Below are 19,041 nucleotides of genomic sequence, written 5' to 3'. Positions count from 1 at the left end.
TTGCGTTTTTTTTTTTTTTTTTTTTTTTTTGTTAATTTTTGCTAACCCAGCACTGTAGAATGACACTCTTCTGTTGATGGTTACTATTTAGCAGCCAGTTCTTCACTTACTGCTGCAGAATAACTGGCAATATACAGCTGCAAAAGAGTTCCCTGTGAATTGGTGACGGTAAGGTGGTACCCTGTGTGTAGGGAACTGATGTGCAGGGTTCTTGATTAAGCAACAACATTCAGTGAGTTAGGAATTATAATATATTTTTTTTATAACTGCTTGGAGGTTAAGCAATACGATCTTTTTAGCTGTTGGCAAAATGTACTTTAATAATATGTTACATAAGAATGCTGAAACATTTAAGAGTGTGCTGTATGAAAACATCAATAGCATCAATATAAAGCAAAATTATTGTGGCTCCCATACTGAACCTTGTGGAACTCCTCGTGGAACTTTTACCCCAGCTGATGGTTTTTGGTCCCACTTAATGACTTGAAGTTACTAAACCTTCTTTCAGCGGTTTCCTACATTCTATCCTTAAAGTGCTGGTTATAATGCAAACATGTATTTCTGTTTTTTTATGATGTTGCCCAGGCTACTCAACCCCAGGCACCCCAACAGCTAATCGATTTGTAAGCCTGAACCCTAGAGATCCAACCTTCCTCCACCAGCAACAGGTGAGGTCTTCCTCCATTTCAGCACTCAGTTTACTTGCTCCTCATGTTATCCTTTTCATTTTCTCCCCACTTCTCCCCACACATCAGATGTGTGTTATCCCTGCCCTCTGCAAAAACCAGTTGCAGTCAGAATTTGATTTGTGGGCAGCAGTGTAAGGTCTTGAGCTTTATAGAAGATCAGATCAAGTGCTGTTGGCGGAACAAATGAGTAATAGTTTTTCTCACATCTCAGAATGACTAGGGCGCAACAATGCTAAAGATAGCAAGTCCTACTGAAAATCACATTTAGCTTCTTTAAATCCTGCTATCTTTTTACAGTTAAGTTTATTTTAGCAAAGATCACCAAGAATTCTGAGTCATATTTGAAAACTAAGACATAACAGTATGTCTATAAGTGAGCATGTTCAAGGTTAAATTTAACAGTTTAGAGAGGGAAAAAAAACATCTTTCTCTTGAATTCACTTTAAAGACAGACATACAGGTGAAGGGTCACTGTCACTGTGTTGCCACTGCTTGAAAATGTATAGTACACATGGGTGCTTTTTAGAGCGTAATGAGCTTATTTCCTTCACACATTGCTTTAGAAGTCCTCTCACACACATGCAATCAATACACTCCTTCATTTGCAAGCCGAATATGCAGAGCTGGCATCGCCCTACTATAGGATGTCCTCGGACAGAAGTGATAGCCGTGTGTGTGTGTCAGTGCGTGGGTGTGTTTGTGTGTGTCTGTGAGGTTAGAAGTGTTGCGGTGTTGTCGGACGAGAGAGAGTGCTCTCCCCCCCCCCCACCTCATCTTATTGAAAGCGCTGGTCTGAGGCCAAGGCTTTTCCAACCACAACTAATTGAATGCATCTGCATGCAGCTACATAATGATCGCTGGGTTTCTCCTCAGCTCACTTTTTTAATGTTTTAGTAAAAATGACAAAGCTGGCCTCTGTTTCCTCACTCCTCCTTCTGTCTGTTTTTTCCTCTTCCTTTTCTGTATCCCAAATTTTCTAAAATCAGTCAGAAAAAATAGAGGAGAGGAGGGTGTTTGTCAGCTCTGGGATGCTTTTATTCCACTCCAAAGGAGAGGGAGGAGAAACAGGAGGATTCGCTTGGCTGATGTCGCACAGTTTGTCTTCCACATTTTCTAGTAGCCGTGCTACTTCTTTCAGCAGGGCACAAAGTAACTACACAAGACAGCAGCAGTCTTAGAGTAGCTGCTGAGATTGTCCAAGGCTTTGTTTCCAAAGGCAATAAAGCCATTTTTCTCCACAGTGAATCAGCCAAATATGAAAACATCTTTCAAGGGTAATGTCATAACAGTTCTCTAGAATAAAGGCTGGAAACATTTTACACCAAGAAAAAAAGAGTCATATCAGCTGAGGTCTCATTGGATTCAGCTTGGGTAGTATTTTATTAAAAAAAAAAAAAAAAAAAAAAAAAAAGGGACACCTTAAAATGTCAAAGAAAAATGGCAGATATGTTAGCACCACAGTGACACCTTTCCACAAGGTTATCACACACTGTATGAATAAATGTTCTTCTAAGCCCAAGGAACTAAAAACAACCCTCACATTTATTCATCTTGCGCCTGCTTGTCATAGTTGTTTTTGTTTTCTGTGGGTTGATTTACCGGCCTGGGATCTGGCCTCGCATCACTGGGGGGGAAGAGACTCAGAGCCAAGTCCCACAGGACTAAACACTTTCACAGAATACTTGGTCGTTGTCTTCATCTGGCAATGATGTGTTTATTGTGTGGGGTCCATGAGGTTTTGCACTTTTTGACACTTTTAGTTGTAAAGTTGCAGACGTTTGTTTCAAACTTGTTGAAAGAGGGAAACACATCGTACACAAATGTGTAAACAGTTAGGGTTTGCAGCTTGGCTACTGGGCTAGGTGCTTTGATCAAACTCTTACTTAATAAATAACAGAGAAAGAGAAAAATCAGAATACAGATGCTGCAATTGTAGCACAGTAACGCTAAGTGTTAATGCTAATGTATGAATGGTACTCGTGTAATGCCATGTTTCATTACTGTAAAACAAGTAATTGGTTAGCTTTTCTTCTCAGAGGATGTCCTTTTTAAAACATGGCACACCTTAAATACGAAAAACACACGCTTTCCCACACACACTCTCACATGCGCGCACACACACACACACACACACACACACACACACACACACACACACACACACACACACACACAAGGCTTTGACAATAAAAATACAAAAAAAAAAAAACACCACCAAACGCTCCCACACCTGCTCTACGAATCCCAGGCAGTGAATGTGTGAAAACCCTCCATTCATCTCTCGCCTTGGTTAACCCCTCAAGGGAATGCCACCATCTAGCATTCCACAGGGAAAGATCCGTGATCAGATGTCATTTGGTATTATCTAAGGAAGGACCCTAATCCGCAATCTGCCCGCATCTGTTTGCTAACGTTCCCCGGCTCCGTCCCCTTTTTCCCTGCTGCCTGCGCCACTCTGATGTGTCGGTGCCAGCGGACAGATGGCGAGCCCCTCGAGGAGCGGTGGCACCGAGCGTCTGGCCCAAGCCGCGCATTCTCTCCAAGCTATTGTCAGGCTGCAGAGTGCGGGAACAGCGTGGGGGTTTATTCTCCCAACATTCGATAAACACAGAGAAAACACTGAATAGAGCAACTTTGCTTTGTTTGCCATTCAGTTTTACTAAGCAGCTGTTCAAAGCAATTGATCTAATGACACTGATAGATTAAAGTGAACTATAATGAGTGTCTTTGTCTTTGCTGCTTCCTGCTGCTTTTTTGTTCCATAAAACAAAATATGAAGGAAGTTAAAGTACAGCTTAGGAAGGAAACCATCATTTTTCCTTGATGGGTCCATGCAGGTGCTCAGAGGAAAAAAAGAACACGTTCCTTGACCACTGCAAAATGGCTTTGAATATTCAGCGTATATCTGATTAAATCTCTCTTAAGAGCCTCTGCTAAACGTCTGCTGCTGCACACAGAGTGCTAACGGTGCAGTTTTATCCCGATGCATTACTAAATGAATGTGTTGACCACAGGGCAAGGTTAGGTTGGTATTGGCAGATATAGCTCTCAGCTGGATTGCCGACACGTGCGCTCGCATAATGCATGCAAAGGAGGAGACACAGTTCGTGTGTGGCTTTTTTTTTATTTTGTTGCAGTAATTTGTAATCTGTACATGAGGTTGGCTTGTTTTAAAATGCAGGAAAAGAGGTTACAGTGTGTGTCTGTGTGTGTATTTGTGAGTGTGTGTGCTTTAACTTTATTGCATTGTGACCCCAAATCAATAAAAACAGTTAGCTAATGAAAAAAGGAAAAAAAAAAAAAAGTCTGCATGCTGGAGGGCATGCGCACTCTGTCCTGAATCTGAAAGTGCTCAGTGGAGCAATCATTATTGACAGGGTGCATGCATCCAGTGTGCTGCATGGCTTCACCAGCTGACCATGTGACAAAGTAGTGACTGCTCACAGATGAACTACTTATGATGCCACTCACATTTTTTAACCTACTAACTGCATTTGTCCATTTTTTTTCATCATTATTCTTTTTTACTTCCAGGTTAGCTGTTACATCTAACTGTGATTGCATGCATTTCCTTTATGTCTGCTCAGATTTTACTGTAATTTTCCTCCAACAAGTAATGAAAACACTTGACTCCGTTCACTATTTTTACTTTTGTCTGTAACAGTTTGGACTCATTTCCGAGTCACTTTTAATTTTTTTGATTTCTGCTGCTCCTGCCTTAGGCTGTTCTGCATGCATGTGTATATACAGTGTTGAGTTGTAGTGGAAGTTGTCTTGGCCCAGTGATCTGACTGCTAGGTTTCAATTGACAGCTGAGGAAGTGTGACTGGAGCGTGACTCAAAACGGCAGGCATTATGGCCCCAGTGCCACTGACGACACTTTGGGGATTGCTTGGCAAAGGTAACCTTTTCGTTCTTTCATGCCATCTCTTTGTCTCTCTCATACCACATGTACACACAGTTTTACTTTTAAAATGACTAAAAAATCACACATTGAATGATTTGCTTCATTGTTTAGTTTTTAATTTAGAAAACTGCACATCTTAAACGTAACAATGTCATTTTCTAGGCAGACGTTGTGGCTATTATTGCTGCTGTTAAACAGACTCATAGATGTTCACCTTTTTTATGGATTTTGATATCAAAACCATATGTTTTGTTAATTAAAATCTCATTTCCCCTTGTGTCTCTTACATTATTACTATCCCTTCTGTTTCTTCATCTTATTTTCTCATTTTTAAAAAAAACCATTCTAGCATCAGATTGGGATGAGCTATATTTTAGGATTTGTTTGTCCTCACCCTGTATCCACCAGAATATATATTTCTGTTCTTATATATACCACATAAGCTAAATCTTGATTTTTTGGAAGACTTCCTGTCATATCAAGCGATAACATCATCCCAGTCATCTTCGCTGTTACTGTTTTCGATTGTCCTGTTAGTCTTTACGACAAGGTTACAAATGTTCCGGCTCATAAAAGCACAGCTTTCCTAACACAGACAGTAAAAACAAAATATTTGTATTTCATAACCCAAATTCAAATTTAAGAATCAAAGAAGTCATTTAAGGTTAGATTTGTGGCCATGTGAAGATCATTTACTCTCTGTATTTAAACAAGCTTAGCTTTGTTTGACTTTATGCTCAAGTCACGCTTTACTCTCTTTAAATTAAAGTTACAGAACTCCCTTTCCCTCCTCTCTGGTTTCCTTACTGTATCTCACTCTCTCTGGGGGAAAAACCTGAACCGTTTCAGCATGGCAGAGCGAGCAAGCTGAGCTAAGCCTTTTCCTGTTCCCTTTTACCCCCTTTTTTCCCCTGGATATGTGGAATATCTGTGTGTGTTTGTGTGTCTGGCTGTGAGTGTGTGCACAGATTATTTTGAGCTTGCTGAAGTTATAAACACAAATGCACACAACAGAAACTACTTCCGCAGGCCTTCTAATTGGCAAGTAGAGGTAGCAAAAGAGAAATTCCCCCTGCAACAGTTTGAGGTCTCTTTTCCCGCTCATACCCCAGCTTACTCCTTGCCCTCCTCTCCATGTGACTGTAAAGTAATGAGAACAGATAAAGCAGATCTCAACTGAATTTAGTTTATTTTATTACAAGGACGGGATGGTAATTCTATTATATTTCTTCCTCTTTGATGGATTATTTACGCCAAGTTGTTCAATATATAGATGGAATCTGTTGGATTTCCCTATTATCTTGCTCGTCCTTTAAACTGAGCACTCCGCTATGCCTCTTCAGTACTCGCCTTCAAATTAAAAAGCTGCCAGACTCGCATGTTGCCATTGTGCAGGAAATGGGTCAGCAATCCATTAAGATGCCATTAGATAATCTAATTTAGTGAGCTAATCCTTAAACGAAGCACGCTGTATGCCCAGCCTGTGCTTGCAGGGAGCAGAATTAGTGAGGTTTGGGAGCTGGACAGGGCAAAAGGGAGGCCTTCTTGAAGGTTACCTAAGGAGATATAGTGATGGAGGTCAGGTTGTTAGCCATGCTTAGAGCTGCCCAACTGCAGGGACACAAAGCAATATCTTGCATGGAGGCTAAATTTAGAGACATAGTGGTATTTAAAGCTGCGCAATAGTAGAATAACAAGGGTTATTTGCTTTTTAAAAGCCTTTTTAACATGATCTCAGGACTCATCTTATTTAAAGAGCAACAATGGCTAAAAACCATCCTGCAGGCCTCAGTTCTCAGTTTATCTATCCCTTAACACACACATCAAATATGCATACGCACACACAGACTGATATACTGAGAGAAAGAAGTAATCTTTACATAAAAATCCTGCTTAGTACAGCTTTAGCTTATAGGATGCAGATACAGCCTGACAGCTATCGATTGTAACAAGATTAAAACCGATCTGCACACAAAAGCCTGCAAGTGCCCTTTTGTAGCTGTGTGGTCCCCCTAATGTAAGCCATTACCTGAGAGGAGTTTTATAATGAAAGAGAAATAGAGATGGAGGAAAGGGAGAGAGGAAGAAAGAAAGAACAGGAAAAAGAGAAAACTGCAGCCCTTGGCCGCTCTGTGCGCTCTTTGTTCAGCAAGGTAGGAAAAACTTAATCCCCCGTTTCCTGTCCAATGATTTTTGGCAGGGTGAAAGAGAGAAGGAGGGAGGGAAGAAAGCTGGAGGAGAAGGAGGACTGCATGAGGATGGGTTGGACAGGAAAAAAACTGTTAGAGAGGATTAGCCCTGAAGTCTTTTTTTTTTTTCTTTCTTTTTTTTTTTGTTAATGCTTTTGCGCACTGCAACCCATGAAAACTTGAGTGATGTTTGCTTTTGTTTTGAATACATTTTCTCTACTGTTTTTCTTGCTTTCACTCTTTATTTATTAGTGCTTCTTTTTCGGGCCGTGAGGTGAATCGAATTTGCACTTCCATTGTTTTAAGTGTAAGAGCAGTGACTAGTGATTTGTATAAAATGCAGACTGGCTGATGAGTTGCTTTCATGAGTGCAGACAGCAATGTCTAAAAGTGAGTTTCACAAAGAGTCAAGTCTGTTTCACCTCGGCAAAGCAGCATCATCAGACTTCAGCCTGTTTCTCTTAAAAAATTTGCTTCCTTTCATCCATCATTCCCCTTTTCCTTCAACAATTCCACTTTTTTTCCCATGTTGCATCAGTGTTTTAACTCAGTTTAGCTTTTTACCAGCGAGTAAGATAGAAAATCTGCGGCGCAGGTATGTTCATACTCAGCAAGGGTGACGTGAGAGGTGGGAGGGCATCAGTACACGCTGGGAGCCTGTGAGGAAGAAAAGGAGAGTCGGAGGGGGGGCTAATTATCTGACATCTACGTAGCGCAGCACCCCTCGGGAACAACATGCTGTTTGTTCCCACTTGCGTTTTCAGTTAGCACCGTTGCTCCCCAGGAACAATCACTATGTTGTTTTGCCATTAGCGTGAGATGAATAGGGATGGGACAGCTTTGTGTAGGGACCCCCACACTTTCTCTCTTTTTTTTTTTTAAATCCCCCTCCCCTCTTCGCCACCACTCCTTCTCATGCTTTTCTATACGACTGTCTAGGCAGAGAAGTGGGACTCTCACATGATGTGGAATCACCTCAGCTTAGATCAAGAAGTGCTACCAGTTATTAGTAGTTTTGCTTTTGTTTGTTTTTCACCACTTTCTGTATGAACCACACAAGTATAAGACCTTAAGGCTTCATGCTACGCAACGAAGTAAGCTTCATGTGATTCATCTCTCTCCCTTTTCTGTCTTTTTTGTTTGTCTCCACAGTCCTGGTACCTGGGCGAGCTTAGTTCCATTCCAAGTGTCGAACGGGACTCCGATTCTGCCAACAAATGTCCACCAGAACTACAGCATAAACATCATTGGTGAGCCCCTGGTCCCCGCTGAGACAGGGAACTGAGCATGCAGAAGCCGGATGACCCACCTCCCCCACCCCCACCCTCAGGGTGGAAGGGTAGGTGGGGGTGCAGAGCTAGCACTACAGGTGATTGCAGCCATGGACGAAACCAGCAGAGCAGCAGGTGCTGCGTAAACTCCCCTCCCCAGCTCCCCTTAACTCCCCATCTCACCCTTTCCATCGCCCACACCTGCTCACTTCCCCTCCCCCACTCCCGTCCCTCATGATGATGGACACTGGCCCTGAAGTGAAGATGAGGTTCAGAGGAAAGAAAGAAAGAAAGGAGGAAGAAGAAGAAGCTTCAGGTTGGCTGTCTCCTCGTACTCATCCACCACCCACCAGTCAGTTGTTGTGTTTGCAGAACTTTTCAATCCATTCAGATACTGTGATGTATAGATGCCTTAATGTTTTATTGCATGACACTCTAGACTCTTAGCAGCAATTCCTACTATTTTTCCATGTCAGAGGAAGATGTACACTTCCAATTTAAACACAAACACTCACTCAAATACACACACACACACACACATAAGCGAGGGGGTCTGCATATTGACACCTGCCTGGTGGATGGCTCAGAGACTCTAAGCTCTGCGACCTCTTGAAAAGAGGCTCTCCCTCATCGAACGACTCACTGTGTACACCATAGGAACAAAAAAACAAAAACAAAAAACAAAAAAAACTTGTGAATTCAGAGTGTTTCTTCTTCCGTTTGATTTCAGTTTACTGTGACACGACTTTTTGTTAAAAAAATGTGTTGATTTTGTTTATCTTTACTGCTACTTCTTTCAAGAATTAATGTAAACACTTACGGCGAGAGTTGAGAACTCTCGATGCAGTTAAAAAAAAAACAAAACACTAATCGCTAGGCTTGAGATTGAACCCCTCCTAAAAAGAATTCGCAACTCCTTTTCAAAAGGAATGAAAAAGAAAAGTAGGAAAAATCGCGACAGAGGCAAGTGCAATTGAATTTTTTTGAAGGGAAGCTATCAGTCTGTCAGCCCTCAGACTCTAAAGGAAGGGGGATAATTATTAAATGTTTTATTGGGGAAAAAAAAATGTTTCAGAAAACATTTGAATTTGAGTTCAGACACATATCCGTCTCTTCGCATGAGAAAAACATCAAGCGTGAAAGGCAGTTGAAGGCACGCATAAAGCTACCTGTGCAGCGCTGAGCAAAACCAGCACTTACTTTGAGCCCTTCCCGTCATTGCTGGGAAGATTTTTATTTATTTTTTTTTTTGGGGCGGGGGGGTGTGTGGGGACAAAAAAAAAAAAAAAGAACAACTGTAAAAATAAGTCAAGAAATGAGACACACATAGTGTGTTTCAAAAGATCAAGAGCATATGCATTTGGCCATCAGCTTGTAAAGCTTATGTTTACAAAAAAGAAAAAAAGTAATAAAAGTGTTTATTCATGGAAATTTATTATTAATGCAAACGTACTGAAGGCTTATGGGTAAAGCTACAAATTGTGCAAGGTGAACTCTAAAGTGGAAGAGGTTGAAAACTGAAAATATAAATCCGGGTTGAGGCAAAAAAAAAAAAAAAAAAAAAAATCCTAAAATCTAGAACTGTGCGTGGTGCGTTCAAAGCCACTGCCTCTCTGGTTCGGACACATTCACACAAGGAAAATCTCTCTGATACTCTGTTAATTTGCACGATGACATATAGTCCACATTACGTGCCTTGCCTTTGAATATAGAGACATCACTACACTTGTTTTTTGCTGCATTTATCATTATAGAAAAAAATTAACATTTTTATGATAAGAATTGTTTTGTACTCTGAATGAATTTGTTGATTTTTAACTTCATGTACTACTCTATCTCACAGTTACATTGCATATCAAGGCTGTGTATAGTTGCCGTTTTAAAGTTTGTAATCAGCCAGCATTTTTTTTTTTTTTTTTTTTTTTTTGGTTTGTTTTCAGTATTTTTGGTGGTTTTTCTAATAACCTGTCATCTTTTGTTTTTTCTTGTTTTTTGATGCTCATTTTGTTCATCTTCCAGTTACTATCATGGAGGGTGAAATTCAGAATTATGAAAATTATGCAATACCAAGTTTTGCCTATGTAGGTAGTGCTTATAGATGCGTCAGTTATTAGAGGCTAGTTTGGAGATAGATAATATTGTAATGCATTTATTTTGTTGATATTGTTGTTCGTCGTTGTTGTTGTTGTTGATGTTGTTGTTGTTGTTGTGGGTGTTTTCCTTTTTTATTGACCAAAGTGGGGACTGCTTTCTATGCAGTGTAAGACAAGGTCTTTTTTTTTTCTTCTCTAGCATATAGATCCTAATGAGGGTGAGACATGTTCCAGTGTATTATGAAATTGGGAGTTATTCGGGGAGGTGGTGGAATTTTTCTAGAAGTACGTATGAGAAAAAAAAAAGCACCCTTGGTCTTCTGTATGGCTGCAAAGTCACTGATTGGTCTGCTGTGACTCTTTACTTTCAACTTTCCACCTGGGGTGCTAGCATGTGACCTTTTGAAGGAGCTCATTTTTCACAGGAGAGACGGCTTGACTTGAGCATGACAATCATTTTAAGAGATCATTTTGCATAGAATCCCATCCAATCTCGGATCCCTTGGGGCTGCAACTGAGGTTGGACACAGTTGCATGCTTTTAGAAGCACCGTACTATTCTAGATGTCGCCGAATGCAATTTCCAAGTAGATGCCTTAATCACATCAGTGAAGTGGCCTGTGACCTGCGCAACAATCACACACCGACTAATGCTAGTGAGACCTGTCCAAATCAGTTCCAGACAGGCTCAAGCAAGCCTTTAGAAAGTATTTTATAAGTAGTAAATTTGTATAAATGTATATACGATATGCACATGTGTCAGTTCGTGAGAGACTTCCCTAGCAGAGCCAGTAAAGTATGTTAAAGAAAATATTGGACTGTGAAGAAATAAATTCTCTAACTTTATGTCCAATGGCCCAGTAGAAGCTTAAATAGAATCCAGTAGAACAAAAATATAGCACTTAAATAGCACATAGGCAATCATCTCTCTTTTCACCCCCCACCCCCGTGCAGAGTTCAGAACTGAGTCTCATATGAAATCTCTCAGGCACATTACAGGGCATTGTTTGTATCAATCATTATCTTACCATTTTTAAAGTAGAAAGTAGACTTTTCTCACAGGAAAAGCAGCACGGCCGATGCTGCTGTGACACCTTTTGCACTCTTTCCCTACAATCGTGAAAGAAACGTTTCCTTTTTTGGAAAGGTGGTACTACCGAGAGCTCTCCGGCGTGAGCAGAGGGCCGCGGAGCAGAAATCATTGTTATAAAATGATCCTCAAGTCAAGCTCAATCTCTCTGTTTTCACCCTGATTTCTTACACAGATAAAACAAAAGAAAAAAGAAAAGAAATAGTCACCCCGTTCTATGTGCACTGTTCTTTTTTTTTCTTTATTTAGTTTTTCTTTGAAAATAAGTGCTTTGCAGCCTTTGGCCATTGGAGACCCCACTGAAGTGCATTGTCCCCAAGTTTGTTTGTGTGTGGATGTGTGCGTGTATACATGAGATAAATTGTGTCAGGGTCACTGTGCTGTTGTGTTATTGAATAGGAGACTGTACATAAAGGTAAATATCCTGATGGTGTCACTAGCAGTAGTCCGTGGGGGGATTGAACTCTGCTTTAGCAGCTTGAGTGTGTGCATGCGAGCACGTGGGTGTACGTGGGTGAATTTGCGAGCTGGATGTGTAGATTGAGTGCCTCTGACACTACACAGCAAGAGAAGATGAGGGTCTTTTTATTTGGGAAAAAAAACAACAACAAAAACAACAACAACAAAAAGAAACAGCCTGCCATAAGACAGGAGTTTGTACACTGTAAACTTTCTGGGGAGTACTTCTTTGAAGCCCCTATTTGTAAATCTTCATTTCTGGGGGAAAAAAGAGTCAGTTCCATTTTAGGAAGATTAAAAAAAAAAAAAAAAAGAATTTACCATTTTGTTTTATTTGTTTATTTAGAGGCTGGATTTGAGTTAGAACTCTCCGGATTTCCCTGATTAGTAGGATCTAAAGTGTTTTTAATCAGCTGTTGTGTTCCTGTATGTAAAAATTGAAAAGGGTGGTGGGGTGGGAGGGTTAGTGGTGGTGGTGGTAGGGGGGGGATCTATAAATATAAAAAACAACAACAATGAAGGCTTTTTTTATTATTATTATTATTATTAATGTTATTATTTCTGAACTTGGTTAGTGCTTAGATATTTCCATTTGGGAAACACTTCATGAATATTTGAATTTCATTAGTGTGGCCATAGCGAGTGTGATGTGATTTATCTCTCTTTCATTGTTTTTTTTTTTTTTTGTTTTTGTTTTTTTGTTTTTTTTTTAATGGGTTTGAATTCTTGTCCAACAAGATTATGGTATGATTGTGTTTTTTGTAGCAGCTGGAAAGTGATGTCACTTAAACCAGTAAAAAGCTAAAAAAAAAAAAGAATAAAAAACAAAAATTGAAAAAAAAGGCCCAGATTGCACCTGACCTTAAATGAGAAGCAGGGTAAAATCTCCAGTGACAAACGTCCGTGATGAATCTGTAAGATTCCTTTTTTTCTTAATTCTTTTTTTTTTTTTTTTTCTTCTTCTTTTTTTGGAATTGTTTCAAGACGATTGGTGCTACGTCTCGCCATATATCCAATTTGGCTGGCCATTGTTAGAGCTGTCTACATGCTTCATAAGCAGATGATGCTCTCCTCAATAATCTCCTAAAAAGCATCCTCATTTTGCACTTTCCACACGCTGTCAAAGCCTGATGTACTATAGAAAACCCCCATTCACACTACAAAACAAACATGACATGAACTTCAGGTGCTTCATATTAGGGTACTGTACCTTCCAGCTGAGGAAGTGTTTTTGGGTTTGAATGTAGCCGGTCAGGAAGCTCTTGAATCTTTATGAAATTATAATCAGTGTTCAACCCATCAGCAGCTTCAAGGCAGATCTTGATGCTCACAATGACTTTATTTTAAGAAAGTATTACTACACCGATCGGCGTGATCACAGAGGAACAGGGCAACTTTATGCAAGGAGGACCTGTGGCACTCATGCAATATGTGAGACTTCTTTTTTTTTTCTTTCCTTTTTAACTAAATGTCAAGCACTCTGTAGGGACTGAGAGGGCGTATACATGCAGACGTAAGGGAAACATTAAAACTTCATTTTCATCCCACATGAGCAATACACATTTTCCATACTTTTGGCTAGCTGCTAGTCACTTGGCATCAGGTTGTTATGAAACATGAAAACCAGCATTTTTACAGGATGTAACATTCACCAAAAGGAGTCAAGAAGATAGCAATGCAGTGCCTGTTCAAGCTGTCCAAGTGTTGTATATAATTGTAGAATGTGATAGACCTTACTCTCCTATGTGACGATAAAAAAAAGAAAACAGCATTACATAGAAGAGAAAGAGGCAAACTCATCTGGAAATATACTCTTTATTACTTCTTTCATTTTTTCAAGCTTTTTTTGTAATGTATTCATTTTCTAATTATGTCAGCACACAGTTCCCACATCAAGCTTGTTTATAATTTGATATTACATGTTTCTTGTTTTTCCTGAGAGTGAGGTGAGAGGGTCAGTGCTACATTAAGCGCAGTGAAAGAATGAAATAGTGTTTTGGTTCTTTTGTTTGTTTTTCTTTTTTTTTTAACAAAAAGAAAATATTAGTCACCATTTTTCTTCTGCAGGGCTGATATCTTTTTTGTTTTGGGGTCTTGTGGCACTTTTACTTCCCTCTGCGCACACATTTCACTCTGTTTGAGGAATCATGGTGGAATTCTATGTAACGAACAACAACAACAACACCAACAAAACAATATGTAAACAGTCTCCAGTAGTGATCGTAGTTACACTGCAAGTGTGTGCAAAGGTCTATGTATGTATCTGAATGTACGTTTTAGAGGACTTTTGGAAACCTGTTTTATTTTGGATTTTTTTTTAAAAATCTTTTTAATTTACAGTTTAGGAGCCACAGGTGTCCATTGTGAAATGTATAGCGAAGGCCTTGATATCCCTTCTTTTATTGATTTTTAGAAATGCCAAGCATTAGGCTATGCCTTCAAGCTGGTTACATTTGATGCAGGGGCTAAAATTGCCACAAGATTAAAATCAGTGTAAATAAAGGCTCAACTTTTTGTGATTGTTACTGTTATATCCAGCCTATACTGCTAGCAGCTGTTTTTACTGCAGTCAATTACTGGAAGTGGATATATTTCCTATGCAAAACTGTTTAAACAATAAAAATGAGCTATGCTACAAAAATGACTTCATAACCGTGACTCTTTTTTTGTGTGTAATTTGTTACATCTGATCCGTCATTATTTAACATTTTTAAAGTTTGATCATACAAGCTTGCCATTCAAACCCCTTCATCCTCACAGAGATAAACTGGCTACGCCACAAAGCTAAACTTTCCAGGAAGACACAAGAAGAGAAACAAGAAGCAACCCGATCTCATGACAAAATGGAAAATAGCTACATGGGTCCATGGTGCAACACATAAAAAAAGTTATACAGATTGTAATTTTCTTGTTCATTTAACTACAATGTACGGCATCTCATGCAGCCCTACAAGACTGCACTGACTCAGTAATGACAATGTACATGTTTGATACTTGACTTTTCCACAACAGCTTAAAGGAGGAATGAGGGGGTGGCGAGAGGTTTTAATCCACTCACTTCCATGAACACAACAGGTTGTTTACCATCCTTCACTCTTCTATCTTGTTCTCACTCATTACTTGTTAGATTTAAGAGCTAAGAACAGCGGGTCAAGGTTAGAAAAGTGTACATGGTTAGGATTTGTACATTTTTCTATTCATGGGTAGTGATTCCCATCATGTTACATTGATTTTGTCTTACCCCCCTTCCCGTGAAGCTACTATATTTTGCAAACATATTAGTTATTGTGCATTTTCTTGTGAGACCTAATTTAAAGGAGGGATTTCTTCAAGGATGTAATAAGGACAGCGTCAGATCAGAGAAAAGATTTAACTTTAAGCATTACACTAATTGGATTTCCGTTAATTCTCAGAAGTGTATCTGTGGCAGTTACCGCTGAAAGCAAACATAGTGTTTTTCATGTCCTGGAAAAATCCCATGACCCAACCTACACACGTTCCATCATGGTATTACTCCTGCTAATCTACTGTAATACCCCAATCCCTGAGAAATGGGAAACAGGCTACAGTGTTTGGACCACAGCAGAATCAGTATGCTGGAACCTCAGCGGGTTACGCAAGGTAACATCCATGTAGGTTATTGGGTCAAGTACGAGGAGCTCTGATCAAGTAAGCCTTTCTAATGGGATTGAGGACATTGAAGGAGGCAAAAGTCAGGCTAAAGCACCAATTAAGTCTTATTATGTCGTTGTGGAATGGGCTCAGCTGGACAGTTGGTGACAACAACAAGAACCGTCAGGGATGCCACAAGGACAGGTGCCTCGTCTACAGCATGGGCACCCTCCTAATGGTGATTAAGTCTCTGCATGCTGCACACCAACACCAGCGAGGCCCACCTGGCCTCAGGCACAAACCAGAGATCATTTGGCTATCATTAAAGAGGACCAACAATGTGGCATGCTGATGTAAAATTACTCAATCTATAATGGTAATCATTATGCCATTTATCAAAATTGGCCAGTTGAATCAACATCTGGCTTCAGTAGGGGTTCTTGTCAGTGAGGGTCTTGGCAGCGCCTTGTACCCTACATATTTTCCACTCTTTTATCAAGGTCTGCTGTCAAGGATTTGATGAAGCTAAATAGATGATGATTTGGCCCTATTATGTTTCGCAAGGCTCAAGCAAAGGAGATTTGTTGATTGCCTTTATTTGTCCATTTTTCCTTCCTACCCATATGGCTCCAGGAGAGGTAACGGCGCCTTGTGGTTATCCTACATGCATCAGACTGTGTACCAAAGAGAGGATGGAGAGGGGAAAAGCACACCAAGTCCTCTCACACAAACCTGTGAGTGCAGGGACTGGACCGTGTTGTTGGAAACCAGCCAATGCCAGCACAAAGAACTCTGTCACATCCTCAAGTTTTATGGAAGAAATATAAAATTCATCCTGCGTGCTGGTGGAGTCAAGCAATGAATTAATCTGATCTTGTCCTCGTGGCATCAAAGTATGAGTGTAATGCACTTTATCTAAGAGAAAGTAATTAAGGCATCTTTTGAGCAGATTTATATTGTTAGTGTTTGGTGCACACAATTTAGAACTGATTTCAATACTAAATGGAAATCAACTACAGCTATATTGTGTGATCACAGCTTGTTAAGAGGTTCCAGTAATGACTTTCTCAATGAAGCTGCTGACATACAAGCTTAGCTTAGCATAAAGGAAGTGGGTGTGTTTAAAGCCTTTGAAGAATTCAGGACAAGTAATCTTCCCATAGTTAACTGCGAGTTGTAACTAGCTGTTTCCTCCTGTTCAGGAGTTTGCGCTAAGCTAAGCTAACAGGTCAAGCTAACAGGGTCCTGTAGTTATGGCAGAAGATCTTATTTTCCTCATCTTACTATTAACTAAATATGACAAAGGTTACTTTAGCATTAAGGATAAAGGTCAAGTGTGAACATACCTCTGCTTAGTTCTTCTCATCAGCATCCACAAACATGTAATTTCTTGTTTGAGCCTCTGCTGCCACATGGTTGTACTCAAATAAAGGCACATAAAATGTAGGTACCTCTTAGCTTAGTTTTCCTTTTGCTGGTTTATGTACTCATTAGCTTTTGTAGAGGAAGTACACATTGTAAATAAGTGCTTAAAAGTAAGGATCACCAGAAGAGAAAGTTGTTACAGGCGATGCTTTTGTGCTCATGACCCGACATTTCTGTCTAACCTTCTCGAACTAACTCCCAGCCAACTTTCAGCCAGCTTTGTGTTAATAGTTCAGGGACTGGATGTAGCTTTGAACTGAAAATGTGTCCATCTAGGCTAAGAACTATGCTCACAAGTGCCTCTGTAAAAGTACAGGGTATAGAAGAAAATATGCTTCCATCTTAAAATGTCCTTTTAGGACCTGAAAAAGACAATGCTAAATCCCACATTGCATCAATTTCATCAGGACACCTTTGCAATGGAAGAGTCCAGGTGCTGGACTGGTGTGCCAGACCTTTCACCTACAGAACACATTAGGTGTATCAACAAATGCAAAGAAGACTCGGGACTCTATTGAGCAGCTAAAATCCTATATCAGACAAGAATGGGACAACACCCCTCCAGGTCCAGCAAGCTGATCTCAATGAGCGTCCATGAGCCAATATTTATAGAAGAAGGCATGCTACACAGTGGTAAACATGTTCCTGTCCCATTTTCTTAATGTCTTGCTACCACCACTTTCAAGATGAGCCTAATATCTTTATGAAAAAGTACAATATCTCACTTTCAACATTTTATGTTTTCTGTGCTCTGTTGTTAATAAGGTGGTCCCTCTCCTCTTCAGAAAAAAAAAATTGATTTGTCTGACCACAGAACAGTTTCCCTCTTTGGCTCAGATCATTTTAAATGAGCTTTGGCTAAGAGAGACAGCAACATTTCTGGATCATGTTTACATGGCTTCTACTTTACGTGACAGAACTTTAACGTGATTTACAGATAAAACGTTGAACTGTGCTGACAGACAATCAACTTAATGACTACAATAATATAAAAAAAAACAACAACAACACATATTTGTAATTTTCAGGTCACCAGCCTGGTCACATTTTGCTGTGGGATGACCTTTTCTAACTATGAGTTGTTGAAGGTCAGCCAGTGTGGTTGTGTGCTAGTTGCAAGTTATATCTTGTTGTAAAGGTGACTAATCAGGTTTTTCAGTGACGTATAAGACAACACCAACTGGTATTATTAAGGGGAGAAATAATCAATTAAACATAAATTTCCTTACTTATTGTGATGAATTTAGATTTGAAGAATAGGGCACGCCATGTTTATTCATACATTTTCTATAGAATATGGCAGTAGTGGACACTGTAGCTAATTTGTGACAAGGTTTGGACACTTTAATGCACAAGACACACTTAGACAGTTTAACAGAAGTGTGTCACTATCAGAAAGAGACACTATGAGATGGTAACTAAATGTTCTCCCCTTACATAGATGAGTTGTCACTGTGGTAACCCAGAAAATTAGAGAAGCTTGTTATGATGGGAAGAATGTGGAAAGGTAGCTCTTGTCAAATGAAGAAATTTTAAACCGACCTGCACTAATCAGCCACAAGAGTGAAACAAATCATAGCTAAGCTGAGTAATGATTACATTCATATAGATGTTAGTGTGAGATTTGCCACCCAGATATTAGATATTTATGGACCAGTCACCCCTACCCAGAGGCAACAGCAGCATAATAACTTAGGTGGCCAACAGAAACTACTTAGGAAGGCCTCAAAGTAGAGAAGGAGAAGAAGAGGTGTTTATCAGACCTCCAAACTCCCAGAAACTGATCAGAGCTCTTTTTGGTGACATGGAGGGAACATAATTAGTATTAGGCAGGGAATCATAAAAGTATGGCTTCCCAAACCAAAGCAAACAGCCACTGAAAAACAAACAAAGAGAAAGTCAGACTAAACTGTCAAACTAATTTCCCTGTGGGATTCAGATTACAGTTACAGCTCTAAAGCTCTAGTCCTTTAGTCTGGAGTCATGTGTTTCATTACCGCACGGCCCCTCTAACCTCAGAACGTGAACTTTTTCATTAAATGTCTCCCTAAAGCAAGATTCAGACAAAGATCATTCCGGTTCATGTGGAAAATAAATGTTAAAGGGATCAGTCTGTTAAAATGCTATATAATGGCTCCTACTACCCTCTCCCTCTCCCTTAAATAACCTTAATTAATAGTTACAAAGAAACTACAACTAAAGAGTTTTATAGAGGTGCTGACTGGTGGATTTCATTTATCTGTTTTTATTTAGCACACAAGCCAGACTGATAAAAATCTCTGTCTTTCTCCAAACTGTGAACTGTTC

The 19,041-nt window shown here is 39.7% G+C and overlaps 1 protein-coding gene across 9 annotated transcripts in view; it reads left to right on the top strand.

Moving 5' to 3' along the window:
* LOC121639685 (nuclear factor 1 B-type-like) overlaps positions 1 to 14,341 on the top strand; it is a 63,687-nt gene extending 49,346 nt beyond the window's left edge. For 7 of the 9 annotated variants that reach the window (XM_041985095.1, XM_041985094.1, XM_041985098.1 and 4 more), the window contains 3 exons: positions 586 to 668; positions 4,502 to 4,590; positions 7,938 to 14,341. In XM_041985095.1, coding sequence (XP_041841029.1) covers positions 586 to 668; positions 4,502 to 4,590; positions 7,938 to 8,070 — 305 coding nt within the window. In that variant the 3' untranslated portion in view covers positions 8,071 to 14,341. The remainder of the gene's footprint in view (positions 1 to 585; positions 669 to 4,501; positions 4,591 to 7,937) is intronic. The other 2 variants (XM_041985100.1, XM_041985099.1) reach the window with 1 other exon arrangement.
* Positions 14,342 to 19,041: the final 4,700 nt, after the last annotated feature.

Source organism: Melanotaenia boesemani, chromosome 5 (genome assembly GCF_017639745.1).
Source record: "Melanotaenia boesemani isolate fMelBoe1 chromosome 5, fMelBoe1.pri, whole genome shotgun sequence".
NCBI lineage: Eukaryota > Metazoa > Chordata > Actinopteri > Atheriniformes > Melanotaeniidae > Melanotaenia > Melanotaenia boesemani.
This window is presented reverse-complemented; position numbering and strand designations above follow the sequence as displayed.